The sequence below is a fragment of the Rhinopithecus roxellana genome, chromosome 14, assembly GCF_007565055.1.
Source record: "Rhinopithecus roxellana isolate Shanxi Qingling chromosome 14, ASM756505v1, whole genome shotgun sequence".
Taxonomy (NCBI): domain Eukaryota; kingdom Metazoa; phylum Chordata; class Mammalia; order Primates; family Cercopithecidae; genus Rhinopithecus; species Rhinopithecus roxellana.
This window is the reverse complement of record NC_044562.1, coordinates 25,439,049-25,464,015: the sequence shown is the minus strand read 5'-3', so window position 1 is coordinate 25,464,015 and position 24,967 is coordinate 25,439,049. Positions and strand designations below refer to the sequence as shown.

General features: G+C 39.1%; 1 protein-coding gene across 2 annotated transcripts; it reads left to right on the top strand.

The window, feature by feature from the left end:
* Positions 1–6,710: 6,710 nt before the first annotated feature.
* Positions 6,711–18,885, top strand: MRPL44 (mitochondrial ribosomal protein L44). 2 transcript variants are annotated; one of them, XM_010356039.2, is made up of 5 exons: positions 6,711–6,970; positions 8,863–9,331; positions 13,407–13,585; positions 16,674–16,884; positions 18,667–18,885. In XM_010356039.2, the coding sequence occupies exons 1-4, from the start codon at positions 6,792–6,794 to the stop codon at positions 16,843–16,845; spliced, it is 999 nt and encodes a 332-aa protein (XP_010354341.1). In that variant the 5' UTR covers positions 6,711–6,791; the 3' UTR covers positions 16,846–16,884; positions 18,667–18,885. The 2 variants fall into 2 exon arrangements, with proteins under 2 accessions (XP_010354341.1, XP_010354340.1); XM_010356038.2 differs by lacking the exon at positions 18,667–18,885 and having other exon boundaries at positions 16,674–17,524.
* The last annotated feature ends 6,082 nt before the right edge of the window (positions 18,886–24,967 follow it).

Here is a 24,967-nt window from a genome sequence, read left to right as displayed (position 1 = left end):
GATCTTGGACAAGTCACTTTACCCTAACAATAGAAACAGCATGGTCTTTATAGTCAGAGAACTTTGCTGTTAACTAGCAGTGAAATCTTTGGCAAGCTAGTGTCTTTATCAATTGTGCCTTTCTAAAGTAAGAATAATAATGTTACCTTTTAGTGGTGTTGCAGAGATAACGTGTGGTATTTATTGTTAACTCGTGCTTCTTACCTTGGACTTTGTTTTTTGTTTTTTTTTTTTTTTTTTTTAAGACGGAGTCTCGCTCTGTGGCCCAGGCTGGAGTACAGTGGCACCTTCTCGGCTCACTGCAACCTCTGCCTCCCTGGTTCAAATGAGTCTCCTGCCTCAGCCTCCAGAATAGCTGGGATTACAGGTCCATGCCACCATGCCAGGCTAACTGTTGTATTTTTAGTAGAGACGGGGTTTCACCATGTTGGCCAGGCTGGTCTCAAACTCTTGACCTCAAGTGATCCACCCGCCTCGGCTTCCCAAAGTGCTAGGATTACAGGCTTGAGCCACCGTGTCTAGCCCTTACCTTGGACCTTGATCTCGAAATGTCTGTCCTGCCATCACCTCCTCTGACTCTAAATACCTGTATCATGCTCGACTTCCTTGAGGGAGTATTTTATAGTTGTACTGTAAGAATGATAATGATGATAATAATAAATGCCAATATTATTTCTTGTAATAAGAAGTTCCTATTTTCCTGAAGCCATACATTTCAAGTAAAATAAGTAATTCTAAATAGGATACTTTAAATTGGATAATTTTGAAGTATCTATAATTGCAGTGGTTTATTTGCAAAATTCCTCAAAGAAAAAATTTTATCACTGCCATCACAGCAGGTTTCCTCATCCAGATAAGGACAAATGCTAGTGTATTTTAACTAGCTAAACAAAACTAACTTAAATGAACATTTAAAACTTTCTCTAGTGGCCATTCCTTAACAAAATGTCGAAATCCCTGTTGCTACATTGACTAAAAGGTCGTGATGAATGGAATATGTAAGACTTGGCTCATATAAACCTAATCAGATAGTTAGAGATGTTGGCAGTCTAGGACCTGCTGCCACAAATCTGTGAACAACCTTTTGTAATCTATTGACCTGCATGATTTTTCTTTACCCCCAACTCGTTCCTTACATGTAGGCTCAATTTTCAGTTATTTGCTTTACTGGTTCAACAAAAGCCAGGAAGAACAATTTTGTAGTAATCAGAGTGTTATCCAACTGTATATTGTTTACTTTATTGTAGATACTGGTGAACAGTGGTTAATAGTTTTATATTCCTTTATGCAAAAAAAAAAAAAAAAAAAAAAAAAAAAAGTTCCTACCTTCAACATTTGGATGAACTAAGGTATGTTAACTTCATGGGTCAGCACTCTAATGTGGCCTTGACTTTCTACTCTTTACATTTCAGATACTTTGAGTGTAATCACAGGCTAGCCATTTGCCTGTTGCTATCAGATCCACTCTATGTGTACCTCGCTTGGTCTATATTGCAGGGGGTTGACTTCTGCAAACGACATATCCCAGACTTGCTTCTTGATACGTTTGTATGATGGAGGCAGTGGTGGAACATTGGAAGGTAGGAGGAAAGAAGAAACGAGGGTATTTCTCCTCCACTGTTCCTGCTTAGGGAGTGTGCCTTCTCTGTGGCTCCAGTCCCCACTGGCTATAGCTTCCCTCTTTTGTCCCAGCCCTCAACAGGCAGTCTCTGCTGGGGTTCTTGGTCCCATTGGGCTCACCTAACTCCTGTGCTCTGGTACCATCTGTTCCCTTTGTCTCTCCAGTCTTGCTGTCCCTAATCTCTTAAGCCTTTCAGTTCTTCTAACACCTTTGTAACTAGTTCCTTGTATTAAATTTCCTTCCTGGAACCATCTGGTGTGCCTTTGTTCTCTTGTTAAGACCCTGACTGATACAATTATGGTGATACTGTTACTTAACTTATAGTACTGTTAAATTAAGTTTGGACTAAAGCTTCCACTGTACATATTTTAATTTTGGCCTAAAGGTTTCTCAGTACACAGTGAACTGTAACCTAACTTGATGTGTAAAAGACTGTCACTTGCTCTTGTAAAAGTAGCTGAGTCTCACCCAACCACAGGCAGCCCTATTCAAATAAAGCAGACACCAGCTGTTTCCGTACCTCATTTGCATTTTCTGTACATACTTTTTCCTTTTACTGTCCATAAATGTTATCTGACCATGTGACAGTCCTGGAGTCTTTCTGAATGTGTTCTGGTTCTGGGGGCTACCTGATTCATCGTTCCTTGTTCAATTAAACTCTTAAATTTAATTGGTCTAAAGTTTTTCTTTTAACGCCATCATGAGGATTGTAGGACATAACTCACTGAGAATATGACATTACATATGTAAATTATAAGGCAATATTTCACTAATTGAGTATTTTCAAAAAAGATATAAACCATGTAATGATATAAATGATAGTCTCATAAATAATAACTTATTCGTATGCAGTATCCAGATTGTCCAGATTCTTTTTTTTTCCCAAGACAGCGTCTTGCTCTGTCACCCAGGCTGGAGTGCAGTGCTGCTATCTCCGCTCACTGCAACCTCCGCCTCCCAGATTCAAGCAGTTCTCCTGTCTCAGCCTCTTGAATAGCTGGGACTACAGGAACAAGACACCATGTCCAGATCATTTTTGTATTTTTAGTAGAGACAGAGTTTAACCATGTTGGCCAGGCTGGTCTTGAACTCCTGACCTCATGATCCACCTGTCTCGGCCTCCCAAAGTGCTAGGATTACAGGCATGAGCCACCGCGCCCGGCCCAGATTCTTAAATTTATAACTTGTAATGGCTATAATTTGGTTAACTCCAATCAGGAGGAAATTCTTCAAAAACTTATCAGTGTCTTTCAACAGTTGTTATAACGTATACTTAATCAATGTTTATCTATTCAATACATGTTAAATCTGTGGAATAGACTGAAAATGAAGTCTACAGTGATTTATTGCTTTTGGACATGCTTCGTCTCCTTGGGCCTTGACAAAAGATTTGGAGACACAATTTCACCCCAGAGAGGAAAAAAGACTTGATAATTCTGTTCAGTCGTTTTGCCAGGAGTTCTTTTAACCCATCCTCTGGATTTTACCCAAGGTTTACACTGCAGACCAGCATAATGATCACATTGCAAAAATCTCAAACCACTTTTACAATGTTTTATTTAAAAAGCGAAGCAAAAGTGTAAAGTTTCAATATTATAGTCATAGTGGTCTAATATCTCTACTTTCCCCCTCATTACCAGTTTTTACTTATTTTTATAACCCTTTAAAATATTCCTTTTTCCTGTAATAGGCATCCCTCTCTCAGATCCAAACATTGCTCAGTTTAGCAGAAACATTAAGGAACATGGGTAAAGTGGAAACACTGTGACATCTTCCCTGGTATTTCCTGAACTTGTTTCTCAAAAGTATCCCTAATGACAGGAAAGAGGATCTGTACCTACAGGGGTTAAAGGGTCAGGCAGCTTTCACTTTTTGGAGGGGAATTTACTAAGTCATCATCATTCCTGATGACTTTGTGCATGTTATGGAATGTCGTTCCTCCTTTCCATCTCTTCTGCATCCAGCAAAATCCACACTTCCATCTAGACCCAGCACTCTGAGGCCATCCCCTAAGTCTCATGAATATACAGTATTTTTTATTTTGCCATTTTCATCCAGTTGATTTGACCCTAAGTGTGTTAATTATCTGTTGCTATGTAACAAATTACTTCAGAACTTAGTGGCATAAAGCAACAAATGTTTATTTATTTCCTGAGGGCCAGGAGTTTGGGAGCAGCTTAACTGGGTGATTCTGGCAGAGGGTCTCTCATGAGGGTGCAGTCAAGACATTGGCCAGTAGGCAGTCATCTGAAAGTGTGACTGGGAGTGGAGGATCCATTTCTAAGACGGCTCATTCATTCACATGGCTGTTAGTGAGAGGCCTCAGCTACTCATCACATAAGCTTTTCCACATAGTTTCTTAGGCAACATCATAACATAGCAGCTGACTTCCCGATAGGAGACTAATCCAAGAAATACAAGGTATCTGACCAAAACGGAAGCCATGATGTATTTTATTACCTAACCGCAGAACTGATAAAAACATCCATGGTCTGTTGGTTACACAGACGAATCCCAGCACAGTGTGAGAGGGGAATATACAAGGGTGTAAGTACCAGGAGGTGGGGCTTGTTGAGAGCCATCTTGCTGGCTGCTAACACACCAAAAAAGTTTTTGCTTCCATAATTCTGAATTAACAGAGTTATATTAACATTGATGCATTTTTTTTGAGAAAATGTTTTCTGGAATAAGCTCCATGAAACCAATTAAATGTCTTGATCAATTTTCTATACAGCTCAAGTATCCTATTTCTAACTGTATTTTCATATTTATATTGCTTACTTAATGTATTTTCTTGAATTTTTTTCCACATTTGTTTCCTAAGATGTTATTCGTTGCTCAGGTTTACTAGGGCTTTTTTGCTAATCAGTTTTACTATCGTGAGTTTTCTGTTGTGGCTTTTAGATCTATCAAGTCAAAATTTCCATCAAGTCAAATTTTCCAAAGGTAGGTTGAACAGATGTAACTTTGGTGAAGACTGATTCTATATCGATATTTACCAGTAACTCCAATTTTGTATTTTGAACAGTTTTAACTATAGGAATTTTCATCCTATGGTAATTATTTCTGTCTGTAATTTTCCTTATGAGTTGGATTAAAGGCCACTATTTGGTAGTTATTCCTTAGCTAATCTATGAAGTAGTGGCAAGTAATCTCAGGGGTTCAGAATTGGTTCACCATCCAGGAAGGTCCTATAGCAGAATTCACTCACTTTGTTATCCATCTTTCTGTGCCCTGTATTCCAGCTGCCCTCACCATCGCTGAAGGAATAGATAAGCAATATCCCTGGCATCAAAACACAAAAGGTTGAAGTGTTCCCCAAGGGTCAAAGTGAACCCTCAATCACCTTACCTCCTCTTCCTAAGTGCGACTTTTCCCCACCCTTGCACCTGACCCTAACCCAGTGAAAACCTGAAAGTTGTTGACATCTGTGAGCTTTGATCAAATTAGGGCTACCAGCAGGTTAAAGGAAAAATCAGGTTTTTGAGGGCCAAAAAACACATTGGCCTTTTTCTTCCTTAAAGTTTTCTGAGCCTGGGTCCTGGAACCAAGTGCTCCTCCTATTATGTGTTTATTGAATAAATTAACAAATGTATGAGCAAATTTTTAAAAACTGGTTAATTCCTGAGCTCCATGAAGGGCATTGGTAGGAGAAACCTTTTGAGAACCTACATTTTTTTAATCTGCAAATGATGCTTTCATTGTTGTTTGACTGAGAAACTCTCAACACAGAGACACCTCATTTTAACTTAATATGATTGTGCTACAACTGGCTTTAGATTATTTTTCCTGATAAATGAAATTCTACAGAAATGACAGTTCCCTGCCTTTTCTCCTAATCCATTTATTGGATTGATGTTCCATGAATTTTCAATACTTTTCATACATTATAACAAGGTCAACTGTAACCTCCTTTCACCCCTTCTTGGAGAATTTCCTTCAACCGTGTGTGCTCAGTCCCTCTTTTGCTCTCTCTCTTCCCAAAGGGAACCCTTTTATAAGCTGAGATGAACCATTTAGATTCTCCCTTTGGAAATGGTCAAGCTGAGAAACCCAAACTGAGTTGTATGATCCTGGCACTGAAGATTCTCCAGCTAAGTCATAACATGCCTTGTGGTCTGTGTTTCAGAGAGATGAATGTAGGTGAGCTGTATCTGGGGAAGGGAGCTGGTACCAGGCCAATTACAGTAACCACGGAAAGAGGCGAGGAGAGCCACCAGGTACCTGCAGTGGAAATAAATTGAAAAACCACTTGGTGGTAACTGGACCGAAGAGGAGGTTTGTGGAAACAACAATCAAAGACACAGGAGTTCAATCTGGGTGACTGCTGGAGACACAGATGCCTTTAAAAAATAGATCTCAGAAAGCATTGCCCCTTTGAGAGTCTAGATGTTCAGCAGGCAACTCAAAACGGGGAATTCAAACAACCCTCCCTTTGTGACTTAATATGTTCTTTTAAAAATTGTACTGTATTAACAGTTTGATAGGAAAGCAATAGACTTACACTGTTACAGAGTGTTAAAGAAGGAAGAAACTAATTCCACTGTTACCGTTTTATGATTCTTTTTTCCAGTCATTTTCTGGATGTTTAAAAATATGTACTATTAGATTGCTTTTAAAGAAAAATTTTAATTTTGGATAAGCCAACATTTCTGAGTCTAGGGTTTCCAAAACTAAGGCTTTTGGAGACGTGCTGGGTCAAAAATAGAAGCTCGGTAAATACTTGCTCAATAGTGGCTGTACTGATGGCGTGGAACACTAAATATAAATTTAAAATGCTTTCTTTTTTGAAGATTTAAATGTTTCCTTAACTTGAAAGTGAAACAGATTTTTGTTTGTTTTGCTGTAATGAGAAAAGAAGGAACAAGAGAGTAACTGACTGACTGGGTGAAGCAACCTCTCCCAGAAGCTTTTGGACGCAAACGCCCTCAAGCCCGGATCATTGGAAAGTAACTCCAACGGAGGCGAGACAAGCGCACGCGCAGCACCAAGGCGGCTGCCGTCACCCCGCCCCGGGGCTGTATCCGTCCCCGCCCTCTCTCAGTCGCCCCGCCCCGGGGGCTGTCTCCGTCCGTGTCCTCTCTCCGCGTCCCGGGTTCCGGGGGAAGTGTGTTACCGGGACACTGGCCCGACTACTTTCGTTCCGTCCTCCATCGCTTTCTCCCGTGCAATGGCTACCGGGCTGGTAAGATTGCTGCAGCAGGGGCCTCGCTGCCTCCTTGCTCCAGTCGTCCCCAAGCTGGTCCCTCCGGTTCGGGGAGTGAAGAAGGGATTCCGCGCCGCCTTCCGCTTCCAGAAGGAGTTAGAGCGGCTGCGCCTTCTGCGGTGCCCGCCGCCGCCCGTGCGCCGGTAGGAGACACCTCGGGAAGGGGTGTCAGGGTGGCGGTCGCAGACACTGGGTCTTCCTCCCGCGGCGTTGTGCCTGCGGCTGATGCGCCCCTGGATTAAGCTTTAGGAAGTTTGCGATAGAGACACCCGTGAGCTGTGGGCGCGTGGCCTGAGGCAAAGAAAATGGATTTGTGCCGCGGGTAGTAGAGCTTCAGGCTGCTCCTGACGTTTTGAAACTACCATTTAGGATTTTGTCTCCTGGAAATTGGGAGAAATGGGGCTGGCCGGAGGGTCTTCCTTATGTGAACTTGGGTATTGTGGCCCCCATTTGTAATACCTGAGAATTCCAATAAGCGAGAAGAAAGCGGTCCACAGCATCGTAAATTAAGGAGAAAAAAAAATTAATCTACAACCTGAAGTCTGCTGTCTAGAGAAAAAGGAAAAAAAGTTAGCTTTAGATTTTTGCCCTAATTAATGTTGTTCTGGTAACAGGTTTGGCAGAGAGACAGGTTTTTATGGCTTCAAATAAGATCATACTTTACATAATTTAAATTCCTCCATCTTCCTTTTTCTCTTTAATAATGTGTCTTTGACATGTTGTCATGGCATTACAAAGAGATGTACCTCACTCTTTTTTATGGCTCTGTTTATGGACCTATGAGCTCCATATTATTGCCATTGAAACCTGTGTAACAGCGTGTATCTTTATTTCGCCTTTGGGGATGCATATGTAGTATGTAATTTTGAATGCTATTAGTACTTTTAACATTGCCCTCCAAAAATGTTGATCCACTTTGTACTCCTACCCGTAGGAACGGTCTTCTAACAGATAAGATTATGGCAAAAAATAAAATCTCTTCTTAATTCCCATTCCCTTGTTTATTATAAGGTTAAGTATTTTAGGCTCTCAAAGTTGGAAGAAACTTTATGGGTTGTATAGATTATATAGGTGTATACATTATATGTATATCTTATGACTTTCAACCCAGCTTTTTATACTTTGCTTCCCTTTGTTTCTTAAAGGGCTTTTATATTGTGTTATGTGTAAGTAATCCAGAGACGACTTAAAGTATACAGGAGGATGTGCATAGGTTATATGCAAATACAGGTATACCTCATACATATTGTAGGGTTGGTTCTAGACCATGGCAGTAAAACGAGTCACATGACTTTTTAAATTTCCCAGTGCATACCTAAGTTATGTTTATACTATTCTGTAGTTTATTAAGTGTGCAGTAGTATTGTCTAAAAAGCAATGTATGTACCTTAATTTAAAATACTTTATTGCTAAAAAATGCTAACACAGAGACACAAAGTGAGCACATGCAGAATTGCTACAAACCTTCAATTTGTAAAAATAAAATGCAATAAATCTGTGAAGCACAATAGACCAAAGTACAATGAAATGAACTGTGCCTGTACTACACCATTTATATAGGAGACTTGAGCATCCATGAATTTCAGTATTCAGGAGAGTCCTTGGAACCAATCCCCTACAGATATTGAGGGATGACCGTAAATATAACATACCTAGTGTTTATGGCTTGAATCTGTGAAATTATCATTTATGTTTCATACTTAGGTGTAAAACATAGTTTCATGGTTAGAGCAGAAATAAGGAACCTAAAAGTTAGGCTAATGGCTTAGTCTTTTATATTGAAGAACCAATTTCATGTGACAATTGGATCAAAGGGAAAATTAATCCAATCATATATGTAGAATATAGCAAAGGACTTCCAATATTTATCTGACTTCAGTCTTAACATTTAGAATATCAGCCTGGCATTAAAAAGAAGTATAACCTTCTTTCATTTCCTTTATATAATTAATAACATTACAACACAGTGAAAAATTTTTATATCACAGTAACAGGTTGTTCTCTTTACCATCTCTTACTGTCTTTACATTTTCAGTTCCGAGAAGCCGAACTGGGATTACCATGCAGAAATACAGGCTTTTGGACATCGGTTACAGGAAAACTTTTCCTTAGATCTTCTCAAAACTGCATTTGTTAATAGCTGCTATATTAAAAGTGAGGAGGCCAAGCGCCAGCAACTTGGGATAGAGAAAGAAGCTGTGCTTCTGAATCTTAAAAGTAATCAAGAACTATCTGAACAAGGGACATCTTTTTCACAGACTTGCCTCACACAGTTTCTTGAAGACGAGTTCCCAGACTTGCCCACTGAAGGCATCAGAAATCTTGTTGACTTTCTCACTGGTGAGGAAGTCGTGTGTCACGTGGCTAGAAACTTGGCTGTGGAGCAGTTAACACTGAGTGAGGAATTCCCAGTGCCCCCGACTGTATTACAGCAAACTTTCTTTGCAGTTATTGGAGCCCTGTTACAGAGCAGTGGACCCGAGAGGACTGCACTTTTTATCAGGGTATGTAATTATTAATTGGACATGCTTGAGAAAGACAGAAGGGAAGATTTTCTTCTGTCATTCACTTCTTTGATACATCACCTTGGAAGTGAATTTTTGTCCCAAGAAAAACTGAGAAAAACCTCAAGCTTTTTTATGGAAGGGCTGTCACTATTCCAGTTGTCTCTTACTGTGGATATCATAAAAAGTGAATAATAAATTGTGGGTTGTGATTTCTGAAGGACCACAAGCCATGTCATCTTTAAGTATACATCCTTAGGGCCAAGGATACTGCCTGCATGAGAGATACTCAGTAGGTGTTTGGTGAATGAATGAAGTCAAAGGACACTATGCAGGGGCCTGTGCTTCAGTACCAGCTGCTGTCTGCTCTTCCAAGTGATGAAATCTTGGATTTCAGGTCCCTCTAATGCCTAACTCTTTGTTAGCTACTGACTTAGCTAATTCGGTTTCTTAATTGGTACAACTTGACTCCCACTATCCTTTTGTAATTTATTAACTGGGAGAAGTTTTATCCTCTGCCATTGGATGAAAACATGAGATTTTGTTCACTTTTTGATAATAGAGAGTCCACCTTTAAGTCATAAAGACAGTTTTGATTCAAGCATCTATCTGACTGACATTCAGTCTTTAAACCAGCATCACATGCTATTGGAATCTGTTCATTTAGTTTTGATGCCAAGTTTGATAATTTTGTTAGAGAATATCTTTATTTACTGACACTTCAGACTTTGTTCATAGGTAAGACCTATCTTTCTTCCCCCAATTAGTTTTTTTCTATAGAAATTCTGACAAAGTCCTCTTTGATTTCCATTCTCTTCACTATAACCTCTGGAGTTTAAATAATTTTTGGTCACCATTTTGAAAGTATACAAGGTAGTCATAAAACTATGTTGGAAATATTTACCATATTTTAATGCCTCTTAGCAGTTCCAAGTAAAGATCTTACGAAACATAGATAATTCAAATATCTATTTATAAGTTGAGCTTTGATGTCTCTCATAGTAGAATTGACAGGTTTGGATTGTCCTGTTTCATTTGTTCATCCACTTAATGTTGAGTGCCTTTCTATGGGCCAGGCACTCTGCTGAGCTCTGGAGCCACAATCTAAATAGGATTTGATCCTACTCACAGCTCATTAGTTAGATGGAATGCAATGTGGAAGTGCTTTCCTAGAGGTGTTAAGACGCAGAGTGAATTCAGAGGAGGCAACAACCAACTTTAGTAAGGCTAGGAAAGGTTTTATAGAAGCGATTTGTGCCCCTAAAAAAGATGTTTTGGGAAGACAATGTCAAGGATGAGCTTGTGCTTGGGAACAACAGTTAATTTTTTGTGACTGGATCATATTGCATTTGGAGAAGTGATCAGAGCTGAGTCTGGACCTTTGAGAGCCAGTGTACAGAAGAGCCAACAGTGTTACTCAGAAAGTGGTTTGGGCGTCAGTATCAGCATCACTGGAGAACTTGATAGAAATGCAGATTCTCAGGCACCCCCTCAGAGTACATAATCTCTGGGAGTAGGACTTAGGAATCTGTATTTTTTTATTTTTTGAGACAGAGTCTGCTCTGTTGCACAGGCAACAGTGGTGGTGCAATCTCAGCTCACTGCAAGTGGTGCAGTGGTGCGATCTCAGCTCACTGCAAGCTCCGCCTCCCGGGTTCACACCATTCTCCTGCCTCAGCCTCCCGAATAGCTGGGACTACAGGCGCCCGCCACCACGCCTGGCTAATTTTTTCTATTTTTAGTAGAGATGGGGTTTCACTGTGTTTGCCAGGATGGTCTTGATCTCCTGACCTCGTGATCCACCTGCCTCGGCCTCCCAAAGTCCTGGGATTACAGGCGTGAGCCACCGCGCCCAACCGGAATCTGTATTTTAAGTAGCTCTCCAGGTGATATCTCTGCATCTGGAAATTAGAACAGCACTCTTAGCCATGCTACAGAGTATGTATTTTGATGATCTTGTATAGTGACAGCTGGAGTTGTTCTAAGTGGGAGGTTTTTAATGATCAAATGTGCATTTTAGAAACATCATTTCTTCATACCCCTTCCCTATTCTGGGGAGATGAAATTGGAGTATTCAACTCACACCCTACTAGAAAGTTCTAATAATAAATTAGTAAGACCAGGAGCAAATAGCAAAAAATAGAAGGTAATCACTTAAGAAAAATTGAGCTTTCTTTCTGTATTCCTACTAATATCTTCGATGGTGGTAAAGAGTTGTGTTTCCTTACCTTACACTTGGTTATTCTATATGATAGATAGCAGTTCAGTGATTTTTATGTATGTGCGTATACATACATATCCCATAAGGCATATCTACTTCTGTACATTAAAACATTTCAAAATCCCCTACTGAGAATGGATTTATAAATTTTTTTTTTGAGACAGCGTCTCACTCTGTTGTCCAGGCTGCAGTGTAGTGGCACAATCACAGCGCACTGCAGCCTTGACTTCCTGGGCTCAAGCCATCCTCCTATGTCAGCCTGCCTAGTAGCTGGAACCATAGGCATGCACCACTACGTCCAGCTAAATTTTTTTTTTGTAGAAACGCAGTCTCATTATGGTGTTCAGGCTGGTCTTGAACTCCTGATCTCAAGTGATTGATCCTCCCACTTCAGCCTCCCAAAGTGCTGGGATTATAGGTATCAGCCACCATGCCCGGCCTAATATTTTTTATTAATGAAGTTGAAAGTGTTCTGGTGCTTGGAGGAGTGTTGTAATGAATTGACTTCATTTCATGAACTAAGGGGTCTTTTTAAATTTCTTCCCTCCTGCCTCCATCCATCCATCCTGTTATCGTATTACTAATGTTTGTTAATACAAGTTAATTTCAATATGTAAATTGCTGTAAATTAAATGTTTGCTTCCATAGTTTCTATACAGCATAATGCTTTTTACTGGCAAAATCAATTCTGCTTTGAATGTTCATAATTTCTCAGTTATCTTAGTCATATAAATAATTACTAGTATGTTACAGTTTTAAAAGTTTATGTGAAATTATTAAGCGATTTAAAAAAAATTATTTATTATTAATTTTTGAGACAGAGTCTTGCCATGTTGCCCAGGCTGGAGTGCCGTGGTAGCATGATCTTGGCTGACTGCAACCTCCACCTCCCAGGTTCAAGTGATTCTTGCACCTCAGTCTCCCTTCTAGCTGGGTTTATAGGCGTGCACCATCACGCCTGGCTAATTTTTGTATTTTTAGTAGTGACACGGTTTCATCATGTTGGCCAGGCTAGTCTCAAGCTCCTGGCCTCAATGATCCGCCTGCCTCGGTCCCCCAAAGTCCTGGGATTACAGGTGTGAGCCATCTTGCCCGGCCAAGTTTTTAAAAATATTATTAATGGAGGAAGTATTGTTATCTAGAGGCTCTGAGTGCCATTTTACATGAGTTTCTATGAGAAGTTACTACTTTTTGTTAACTCAATTCTTTAAATATTTTTTTCTTACTGGTAGGAATATAATTCTGAATTATAAGATAGGGCAGGGTGTGGTGACTAATGCCTGTAATTCCAGTACTTTGAGAAGCCAAGGCAGGAGGATCCTTTCAGCCCAGGAGTTGAGACCAGCCTGGGCAACTTATGGAGACCTCGTCTCTACAAAAAATTTAAAAACTAGCCGGGTATGGTGGTGTGCACCTGTAGTCTCAGCTGCTGCAGAGGCCGAGCTGGGAGGATTGCTTGAGCCCAGGAGGCCGAGGTTTCAGTGTACTTGTGATCACACCTCTGCACTCTAGCCTAGGCAACAGAGTGAAGCCCTGTCTCAAAAAAGAAAAGAAAAATTACAGGATTCTACCTTCTGTGGAACTTTGGTAGATCGTAGTGCTTGAAATAGGTTTCTTGGGCTTTCAAGTTTTTTTAATCCAACTATGATTTTTGTAATAAAATATGTGTAAAAACTGGGGGAATGAAAAAGAATAGTACATTTTTGTTTTTCGTTTCCCATTAAGTTTTAAATTTCTGTTAAAAATGTACTCTGTGGCTTCTCTAATTTAAAAAGTGTAAAGAATATATTTTGAATTGTGGTCCTAATATTCTTTCTACTAATTAAAATGTGTAAATTGTATTTTTATATGTAGGACTTCTTAATTACTCAAATGACTGGAAAAGAGCTCTTTGAGATGTGGAAGATAATAGATCCCATGGGGCTATTGGTAGAAGAACTGAAGAAAAGGAATATTTCAGCCCCTGAATCAAGACTTACAAGGCAGTCTGGTGGCACCACAGCTTTGCCTTTGTATTTTGTTGGCTTATACTGGTTAGTGAAATTTTAATCATAACTTTATAACTTTGAGGAAATCCTGAAAACAGACTCCTCACAAAGCCTTAAAAACAGACTCTTGGTCGGGCGCGGTGGCTCAAGCCTGTAATCCCAGCACTTTGGGAGGCCGAGACGGGTGGATCACGAGGTCAGGAGATCGAGACCATCCTGGCTAACACGGTGAAACCCCGTCTCTACTAAAAAATACCAAAAACTAGCCGGGTGACCTGGCGGGCACCTGTAGTCCCAGGTACTCGGGAGGCTGAGGCAGGAGAATGGCGTGAACCCGGGAGGCGGAGCTTGCAGTGAGCTGAGATCCGGCCACTGCACTCCAGCCTGGGTGACAGAGCGAGACTCCGTCTCAAAAAAAAAAATAAATAAAACAGACTCTTCACATTCCATGAGGAATGTTAACATAACCTCTTCAAATTCCTTAACGTAACTTCTAATTGCATTAAAAGATTTTTAAAAAAATCTCTTCCCCGTGTTATTATTTACTACTTCCCTTCCCGCTAGTTATGCTTAGGGGAAGAATCTGAATTTTGCTAATGGTGGCTTTTGTCAGCCAACAATATTTGCTATAGACTTTCAGTATGTTATCTTAAATTTTTCTGTGTAAAAGTACAAATGTTGACTTGTTCATGTTACAGATTGAACCTTAATCCATTCTTGTGAGTAGCTTCAACTGAGCCTAGATCTGGAAAAGGAAGGGCCTTAGTTATCCATCAAAATGTATAAATCAACCCATGTTGAGAGCTTTTTAGTTTTGGTAGTAAAAAGTTGACCTGCCCCAAATTAATCTCAGATGTTAAGATTAAAGTGTTAAATGTAAATACTGAATATTTAAAATAGCTAGATTAAGATTTGGGTAAATATTTTTCTAATCCTTGTATCACGAAAGATTTTATAAGTATAAAAGAAATAGAAGTTACCATATGGGGAAAATGGATAGTGTTGTAAAAAGTTTTATTTATTGAAATGCAAAAACAGTGAGCTACTCTTTGTTACTTATCTGATTGGCAAACCTTTCAAACATATCTTTTATCAGTTTATACACTGCTGATAGGAAAAAAATGTACCATATTTCTGTGAATAATTTTGACGAAATGCCAAGCATCTTAAAATTTTTTGTGTTCTTTGATTTTGGTATTTCAACTTTTGGTTGTTTGCCTTAAATTTGCAGACAAATTTTGTGAACAAAGACATTTGTTGTTTACCTCTTTATGCTCCATACATTGAACAGTTGCTGGGATGTGGTGGTCAGTAAATAGTTGTTGAACTGAAAAGCAATTAGAAATAAATTTGATATTATACAAGAGGGAAATGATACATGTACATGATGTAATATGTAGTACAGCTATTACAGGCAACATTTTAAAAGAATTTTTAATGAGATTGGGACATTTTAGAGAATGATCTTTTATCTAAAAAAAAACGTAAGAAGTCATTTGCCGTATCACTACAGTGATTACTGTTGGGTAGTAGTGTTTTTGTAGATTTTACATAATGAGTTTTTAAAACATGATCAATGATAAAACCAGCAACATTAGACTAAAAACAAAATTCTATGCTTGTTATTCACTTTAAGATGACTTTTTCTGTTTCTCAAGATTTGTGCACATTTGTGTTTATTATTATAAAGTTTAACTTATATAACCTTTGTTTCATTTCCAATTATTGTCATAACAGATGTTTTTAGCAAATTTATTCCATATTGTTGTTCTTTTATTTGTGTAGCTTCACTAGTTTTTCTTTAATTTGGCTTCAGTCTTCACTTTCAAATCAGCTTATATTGAATCTGATTTAGTAAATGCAGTTGCTGTGCATGAAACTTTCTGGAGATGCTTCTTTTAATTGCACAGATGAAATTTTAGGTCAGAAAATTTCCAGGAAGTAGTTAAATATATTTCAGAAGTAGCAAAACAAAAAAGATTATAGTTATTTGATGTGCACATTCTCCATTCTTTGCTCCCTTGAAGGAACATTTCACATTTTTTAAGAAGATAAATCGTTATGATACAGAAATACCAATAAAAGCAAAGGAATACCTACCTTAGATTTATCAATAGAATACTCATAGCCAACATTGAGTGTTATCTCACTTGGAAATAAATTAGAGTGGATTAGACATATATGAAATAATTTTAAAATCGGAGCCTGTTTTGAAGCTCTAACTTTTTTTTTTCATTTACTATTTTTTTTTTTTTTGGAGGTCTCACTATCTTGTGCAGTCTGATCTCGAACTCCTGGGCTCAAGCAATCCACCTGCTTTGGTCTCCCAAAGTGTTGGTGTTAAAGGTGTGAGCCATGGGGTGGCCAAGGCGGGTGGATCACAAAGTCAGGAGATGGAGACCATTCTGGCTAACGCAGTGAAACGCCCGTCTCTACTAAAAATACAAAAAGCTAGCCTGGTGTGGTGGCGGGCACCTGTAGTCCCAGCTACTTGGGAGGCTAAGGTGGAAGAATGGCATGAACCTGGGAGGCAGAGCTTGCAATGAGCTGAGATCGCACCACTGCACTCCAGCCTGGGCAACAGAGCAAGACTCTTTCTCAAAAAAAAAAAAAAAAAAAAAAAGTGTGAGCCATCACGCCCAGCCTAAAGTTCTTAATTTGAAATATAGAACTGGTTTCTCATTTGTGTTAAAGTTTAGATAACAAACTCAAAAGGCATAATTTTTTCAACAGAATCTTTTCCCAAGTTATATCACATATTAAAAATAAAAATAGTCATAATTCCTGATAATAGTTTTACTAGTTTCAGGGTTTTGTAAGGAGATATTTATTTACATATTCTTCCAATTCTGTCATCAACAATTGAAAACATAGATACTACTTGCTTTTTTGACTTGATTGAGTTGTATATATTTCTAATGAAACATGAGTGTATCTTTGTCTAATTACCATATGTAATGAACTTGCAACAAATCTAGTTAAAATCCAAAAGATGATCTATCAAAGCTATTGTGTTACTTCTAATGTGTGTTATTGAAATAACATGTAGAAGGCATAATTGCTTTATAACTACTTTGTGTACTGTCTTATAATATTCCATGTAATTTAAGACTACTATTTGTTCTTTTTCTAGTGATAAAAAATTGATTGCAGAAGGACCTGGGGAAACAGTATTGGTTGCAGAAGAAGAGGCTGCTCGAGTGGCACTTAGAAAACTTTATGGATTCACAGAGAATAGACGGCCTTGGAACTATTCCAAGCCCAAAGAAACCTTGAGAGCAGAAAAGAGCATCACTGCCAGCTAGCCAGCCATGAATGTGGCAGCCTGAAACTTGAGACTGAAAGTGAGATAAATGTCAAAGGTGTTTCAAGCCAGATATTTTCAAAATTGTGAAGAAATAGGTGTTTTTTTTTGGTTTGTTTTTCTTTTCTACTGTGTTTCCAAAATTAAATAAATGTTAATCAAGTCACAGTGTTTTTGATTTTGTTTTTCTAAAATCTTGGTTTGATCAAATCTTTTTTTTTTTTTTTCCTTGAGATCCTTACTCTGTCACCCAGGCTGGACTGTAGTGGTGCGATCTTGGCTCACTGCAACCTCCACCTCACAGGTTTAAGCGATTCTTGTGCCTCAGCCTCCCTAGTAGCTGGGATTACAGGCATATGCCACCATACCCGGCTAATTTTTGTATTTTTGGTAGAGATGGGGTTTCTCCATGTTGGTCAGGCTGGTCTTGAACTCCTGACCTCAGGTGATCCGCCTCCTTGGCCTCCCAAAGTGCTGGGATTACAGGCATGAGCTACTGTGCCCAACCAGATCAAATATTTTCTTGACATTTTTACAAGAAATTTTCCTAAAGTTCTTGATTTAATTGTATAGAATTTGTATAATTAGGTGTATTTTATTTGCCTCTAGCTTTGAGGTATCATAATTTATGTATCTTATATGAATTTTTTTGCTGTAATACCAGTAACTTTTTTCTCCACGTTACATTGCATTTTAATTTGATATACCCAGTAATGGCAGGAGGTTGATGAACTTTGCTTCTGTAATACAATTTTAACTGAAATAGTAATGTTAAAACTCTTTGGGAAATGCATAGTATAGATTATAAGTAGGCAGCTATTTACATGATCCCTAAATTCTAAGTTTAAAATTCTGTATACTTCTAGTATGTTTCTTATTCAGTTTCTATTATAAATAGCAGGAAAAGGCAAATGTTATGTTTCTCAGAAATTGCCTTTTCTAAGAAGTTGAAACTCAAAAACAGCTTAAAATGTTAATGGTGAAGGGAAAATAAAGCATATATTTCAGTTCAATTTAGTATTCTAGTCATAATAATAGTATGTACCAAGCACTCTTCTAAGTATTGGAACACATTTAATTCAGTAGAGAGGTTTTGGTATTCTAATCCTTTGTGGTCAGTTCAGTAATCCCCTAACTGCAAATTCCTTTTGATTTATCATTTTTTAAAAACTTTTCGGCAACCGTTATTTTTAGTTTGAGTCTTCCAGTAGTCACTCCCAGGGGTTAACAAGAATAGCAGGACCTACGAGTTGAAAATAGAAAAGAGGTAAAATGTTAAAACCAACAACAATTTTACCATGAATTAATTAATTTATTTTTTAGACGGAGTCTCGCTCTGTTACCCAAGCTGGAGTGCAGTGGTGAGATCTTAGCTCACTGCAACCTCCGCCTCCTGAGTTCAAGGGATTCCCCTGCCTCAGCCACCCGAGTAGCTGGGACTACAGGTGCATGCTACCACGCCCAGCTAATTTTTTGTGTTTTAGTAGAGACGGGGTTTCACCATGTTGGCCAGGATGGTCTCAATCTCTTGACCTCGTGATCCGCCCACCTCGGCCTCCCAAAGTGCTGGGATTACAGGCATGAGCCACTGCGCCCGGCCTGACATTTTTTAATAAAGAAAGATAAAGGAACTTTGAAGCGCCTTTCCTGAGACTGGCTAGGAAAGTGGAACTTGAGTTATATTACAGGGTTTATAGCTCCCAAAGGTAAAGCAGAGACTGTTTTTGGAGGGGAACATTTGAAAAATAACTAGTTGACTGAATTGGTAGGTTAAAAGTAAGTTAAAGTTGACCCTTGAACAACGTGGGTTTAAATATTGCAGATCACTATGTATACGCGGATTTTCTTCTGTTTTTGCCACCCTGAGACAGCAAGACCATCCTCTTTTCCTCCTCCTCTTCAGCCTACTCAACGGGAAGACAAAGATGAAGAGCTTTTTGATCATCCATGTCCACTTAATGAGTCGTAAATATATTTTCTCTTCCTTTGATTTCCTTAATATTTTTTAGCTTACTTTGTTGTAAGAATAAAGTTTATAATACGTATAACAAAATGTGTTGATTGTTTATTAATATATCATCAGTAAGGCTTTCAGTTAGCCATAGGCTATTAGGAGTTAAGTTTTTGGGAAGTCAAAAGTTATATACAGATTCACTGCTACATGAGGGGTCAATATCCCTAATCCCTGCATTGTTCAAGGGTCAACTATATTTTACCCTTTTTTCAGAGTTAACTTCAAATCCTAGTAATGAAACACAAGGATAGAGGGCCAAAACCAGTGGTAAAATGCCATTTATGTGTGTTACAAGTAACCATGATTCAATAAGCATCTCATTGGTACTGTAGGAGAAAGGAGATTATATGACCAACTTTTCTGGAAAGCAAAAGACGTCTTATGACCACTTATTCAGCGTCTGTGAGATGACAGAATCTAGCTGTAGCATGATTCTAATTTTTTTTACGGTAAACATTAAGAAAGTCTAGAGAATTCATTTGCAAACCCAGTAATCCTTTTTCACCCCAGCTAAATAGTGCTGATTGTGCATTCCCAAATTTCGCCTGCTCAGGGGAGTTTGCAGGACCTTAACCTACACTCTTGGAGGGGAACTATCCTTTTAGGTTTTCAAGCTTTTAAACCTTGAATGCTTCCAAATTTACATGTGAGACAAGTCTAGCTCTAGTTGATAAAACTACTTTGCAAGTAGAGATCCATATGCCTCATGTAGAATGTAATTTCAACATATTTCTAAGTAAAGGCTTCTTTGAACTTAAGTTGTACTTTTTAAAAGCACCCACTAAAATAGGGTAGAAATGTAGAAAATTTAGAAAAATTGACATACATTTTCAATTGTGTATCAAATATAGCTTGAAATTTGGAACCAGTCTCTGAGTAGCTATTTGTCCTATGAGCCTAACTGCATAAATAATGATATGTGGGCAGAAGGAACATGTGAGTACAAGGGTGTCATCAAATGGTGCATGTGACCAAGAGCATTCAGTGACCATGTGAAGGACTAGCTTTTTGACTAATGCCTCGTCCATGTTGAGAAGACAGTCATAAGACTGGAAGGAAGCACTGACATTTGAATTTACGTTCACACCAGAGAAAGACATTAGTCATTTACTTTGAAATTCTGACTTTTTCCACCTTTTCCCACTCTCTAGTTCCCTGTGCCCAAAGTATAATTGTACCAAAAAAATCCCCTAGCCAAAAATGCAACATTAATGTCTACAAACTTAATTACATAACCCCTATTCTTTTAAATTCATACTCTTTATTGTATGCATATGTATAATGAGGAATATTTTTCTCAAAATGTTGTATGTGGTCACAGGAAACTAGAAACTAATACTAAACTCCAAGAAAGAATGGAACAAATGGGAGCTTTTTGTGTTCAGCGCTGTACTGATTTTGGCCACAAGATGGTGCTGTAATCCTATTGCACAATTCAGTATGTGACTTGGGCCATTATGGAGAATCTATTTTCTACCGATACAGGAAAGATTATGTCTATATGGCACGGGATTACCATGAAATATGACTTTTCAACGCCCCTTTCGGCTCTAATGTTCCATGAATACTTCTTCAGGAGCCAGCTCACCTTGTTCTTCTCTCGCCTTTGGATGTTACAAGAATTTGATGTATGAACAATGCACCTCTGATGTGAAGGTATGGATTTTTGAGCTCTTTTCTATTCACTGAAGAGAAGGAAGACTGCAGGGCTGCCATACATAAAACTTTCATTTTTATTTTTATTTTTTTCTTTGATCTGTAAAGAAGAACTTTTAAAAGACTTTTTTGCAGGTCTCTTCCTGCTGTTTCTTTCTTCCTACTTCCTTTTGTTGATAGGAGAAGATGCACTGCGGAGGCAAGGGAATCCTGCGTCCATCGGGACAGTTCCTGAAGCCAGACATAGACAGTCTTCCCATCAGGGCGGCCAGCTCACAGCATCCCTCAGCAGAGGGGTATGCACTGAGGATGCTCAGCTGCTGGCATGCTGCCCAAGTTCTCCATCCTAAGCCCACTTTGTTTTCTTTCCCTTCAGTTCATCCCTGTTCCATCTCCCCCAGCCTTAGTTTGCAAAGTTCCTCAATCATTTCCTCTGGGACCTAGAGGCTCTTAACTTTGGTTGGGTATCAGAGCACTTACTTGAAAGCCATGTTTCTCTCTGTATAATACCAAGAGTGATTGCTAGATCTAATCCCATCATGCACACTAATCACAATTTTTCCTGGAACTTATGCAATCAAAAATCACAAATCACACATGCTCCTGAAAAAAGAAAGATGTTTTGGCATTGGTGGTGTTTGTGCTTTCCATGAATACTTACTTGTTCATTTATCTGCCTGCCTATGAGTGTTTGCTAACTACAGAAGACTAATGGTTTAAGAAAACTTTCTGGGACAAAAACAATTGGGAAAATTAAAAACATTAACTTATTCCTTCTTCAACTGAGGAAGAACTAACTACATTATTTGATTATTCAGAGTATCTTTTCATCTGAGCTGTTGCATATTAAAATCGCAAACGAAGGCCTGGCACAGAGGCTCATTTGCAGGTAACCTCAGCACTTTGGGAGGCCAAGGTAAGAGGATTGCTTGAGCTCAGGAGTGAGACCAGCTGTGCAGCATAGCAAGACCCTGTCCTTATTTTATTTTATTTTTAAAATTTTAAAAATTTCAAATGAACTCAGTTTGCTCTATTCTGATCCTCTTTTTTGCAGAAGACGTGAGTCAAGAGGTCATTGGAAGAATATTTCCGAGAGGGGAAGAGTTTGACTTTCTGACGATGCTTCCTGTGCATCAACTATTGATGTCAGCATTTTCACACGAAGACATATCAGTAAGGGCCAGGAGACATTTAGCAATAGACGTACACAGTTAATAAGACAAATCTAATTTTAAAACATCAGCTGACCATCTTCAGATGAACTGACTTGACAGTGATGTTCGTGGGGTTCCTGGCCGTCCACCACCAGGACTCCGTTCTTGGTCCTGGGATTTTTTACTTTTTTTGGTCTAGGAAGGATACCCATGGAGGCCTGCCACGCTTCTCTTGACCTTTGGCAAGAGATTATAAACTTCAGATGAAGGGGGTATAGCACTAAGAAATTTAAAATTTCATTTTCATTTTGCCACCTAGTAATTTTTGTTTGTTTGTTTTAGAGATGGGGTCTCAGTAGGTTGCCCAGGCTGGTCTCAAACCCTTGGGCCTCCCAAAGTATTGAGATTATAGGAGTGAGCCACTGCACCAGGCCCCTAATAATAATTTTATCTGCAAACATTAACAATGTACTTGGTGTGATGAAGAACGGTGATTTCTGATTTTGCAGATTTCTCATTTAAATCACACCATCTCTTTTTATCTTCAAGATTCAAGAGCGGGTCAAGATGGGATCATTAACTTAGATGAAGGAGGTATGGCACTAAGAAATTAAAAATCTCACTTCCATTTTGCTACCTAACCATACTTTTATCTGAAAACACTAACGATGCATTTGGCGTGATGAAGAACAGCTGTTTCTCATTTTGCAAATTTCTCATTTAAATCACATCTCTGTCTCTTTTTCTTCAAGATTTAAGAGATAGTCAAAGGCACAGTTTGGGAATCCCCAGAGAAATGGGGCTCTAAAGCTAGTAGTGTCTTCCACTCTGGCCTCCCAAAGCAGACTCTCAGTAGGCAAATGACAGTGTCTTTCAATGTTCACAGGAGGTCGAGGATATAGAAGTCACCTCCCAGCTTACCCAGCTCTCACCTCTCTCCCAGCTGTCACCACTGATCACTCTTAGGAAGTGGGCAATTGCTCATCTGCTGGCCCAGGGGAAACGCCTGCATTCCTGCTCTTTCTTACTCCCTCTGCATGTGAAGCTCATGTATTATTCAGTTTTTCATTTTCAGAAAACAGCACTCCCGGTACGAAGGCCATTCCCTTGGGCCTCTTTGTAAACTTCTGTTATGATTGGGATTTTCTTTTGCTTCAAAATTTCCTGTCATATCTCTTTTTAGGACAGTGTCAAAGGCCAGTAAAGTCGGAGCTTTCAGTGTATTTGTGTCAGTACCTACTCTCTTCCTCCACGGTGTCCAAGGCAGAATCGGAAGTACCCATCTCATGACCTGTCAAAAGAATGACTACACTGATGGTTTGTCTCAGTTTTAACAAAGGTCTATCATTTTGTTACTTTAGGAAAACTGCAGCCTGTCTCTTGTTCAAACTCAGTGTGACATCTAATCTATATGATAAATTATTTGCTCAAACATGTCTACATACTGAGGCTGGAGGACTGCTTGAGGCCAGGAAATTTGAGAGCAGCCTGGGCAACACAGCAAAGACCCCCATCTCTACAAAAAATTTTTTTAAAAAAATTACCAGGTGTGGCAATGCATGCCTGTAAGTCCTAGCTTTTCGGGAGGCTGAGGCAGAAGGGCTGCTTGAGCACAGGAGTTCAAGGCTGCAGTGAGCCATGATCACACCACAGCATTACAGCCTGGGCAACTAAGAAATCTTGGAGTGATGGTGTAAATGAGAACTTTGCAAAATGAGAAATCACTGTTCTTCATCACACCAAGTACACTGTTAATGTTTGCAGATAACATTATTATTAGGGGCCTGGTGCAGTGACTCACTCCTGTAATCCCAATACTTTGGGAGGCCCAAGGGTTTGAGACCAGCCTGGGTAACATAAGCAACATACTGAGACCCTATCTCTAAACAAAAACAATTATTAGATAGCAACATGGAAATGGAATTTTAAAATGCCCAGAAAAAGTTTTAAGAAAAAAAAAAAACCACGTCTACACAGCAAAAATAACCTATCACAGGCCTGTACTTTTTGTGGCAGTCTCCAAGTCTAAATTTATTTCAGTTTCCCTCAGGGAAAGGAGTTTCCATAAATTTGATCATTTTGAAGTAAGACAAGGCCTACAGACCATTGACTTAAAGATATCAAAATGTAAGCTGGGCGCGGTAGCTCACGCCTGTTATCCCAGCACTTTGGGAGGCTGAGGCAGGCAGATACCTGAGGTCAGGAGTTTGAGACCACTCTGGCCAACACGGTGAAACCCTGTCTCTACTAAAAATACAAAATTAGCCAGGCGCAGTGGTGCATGCCTGTACTCCCAGCTACTGGGGAGGCTGAGGCAGGAGAACTGCTTGAACCCGGGAAGTGGAGGTTGCAGCCAGTCGAGAATCACGCCACTGCATTCTAGCCTGGGTGACAGAGCAAGACTCCGTCTCAAAAAAGAAAAACAGAAAAAAACAAAGTACACATACATAGTTGTGAACAGCAAAGCTCAGCCCACTTGACAAATAATTCCAAATGGCAAACTGACGGAGTGCCGAATGTGAGGTTTTCATGTATAAAGGCAAGTAGGACACAAGGGCTACAAAGAAAAGATGTTTTTAAGTTTTGATAAATATTTTAAACTTAAATTCTGATTTAGGTTAGACTGCATACATCTGTAAAAAATTAGTTTTTTAAAAAGCAGGCAAATGGTAACATCAGAATTATGATGTTTGTAGGTTGAACGCAGTGTGGCTCATGCCTGTAATCCCAGCACTTTGTGGGGCTGAGGTAGGTGGATCACTTGGGGTCAGGAGTTTAAGACTAGCCTGGGCAAGATGGCAAGGTACATCTCTATAAAAAGAAAAAGGAAAAAAAAGATTTTTGATGTTTGAGTTCAACTTGGAAAGTTACCTCAAACAAACAAACAAACAAAAAACCCGTCATTTCAAAAAACTCCTGCCTATCACCAATCACCAAAAACGAAACAGTCCCTGTTCCCCGAGATTTCCAAAATACATGGTACCCAGCAACTTCATTCTGCACTTGCTACAAAATCCGTTTCTTTGCTGAGAATTCTTAGCCATTGCTGGAGTGAATGTAGCTAAGATTAGAACTAGGATTACTGTAGTAGTTACTCTGTTGCAGTGATCTATAAAATGAGGCGTGTTGAAGCAGGTAAAAATGTTTGATTGTCAGGTCTAGAGGAAAAGGATAGGAAAAGTTTCCGGGCTTTGAACTTCCTGATGTTTACATAAGTACAAAGGTTTATTAGAAGACGCTGACGTATGTTTAAAAGGCTCAGTTTCTTCTATTGTATTTTCAAATAGCAGAGAAATAGC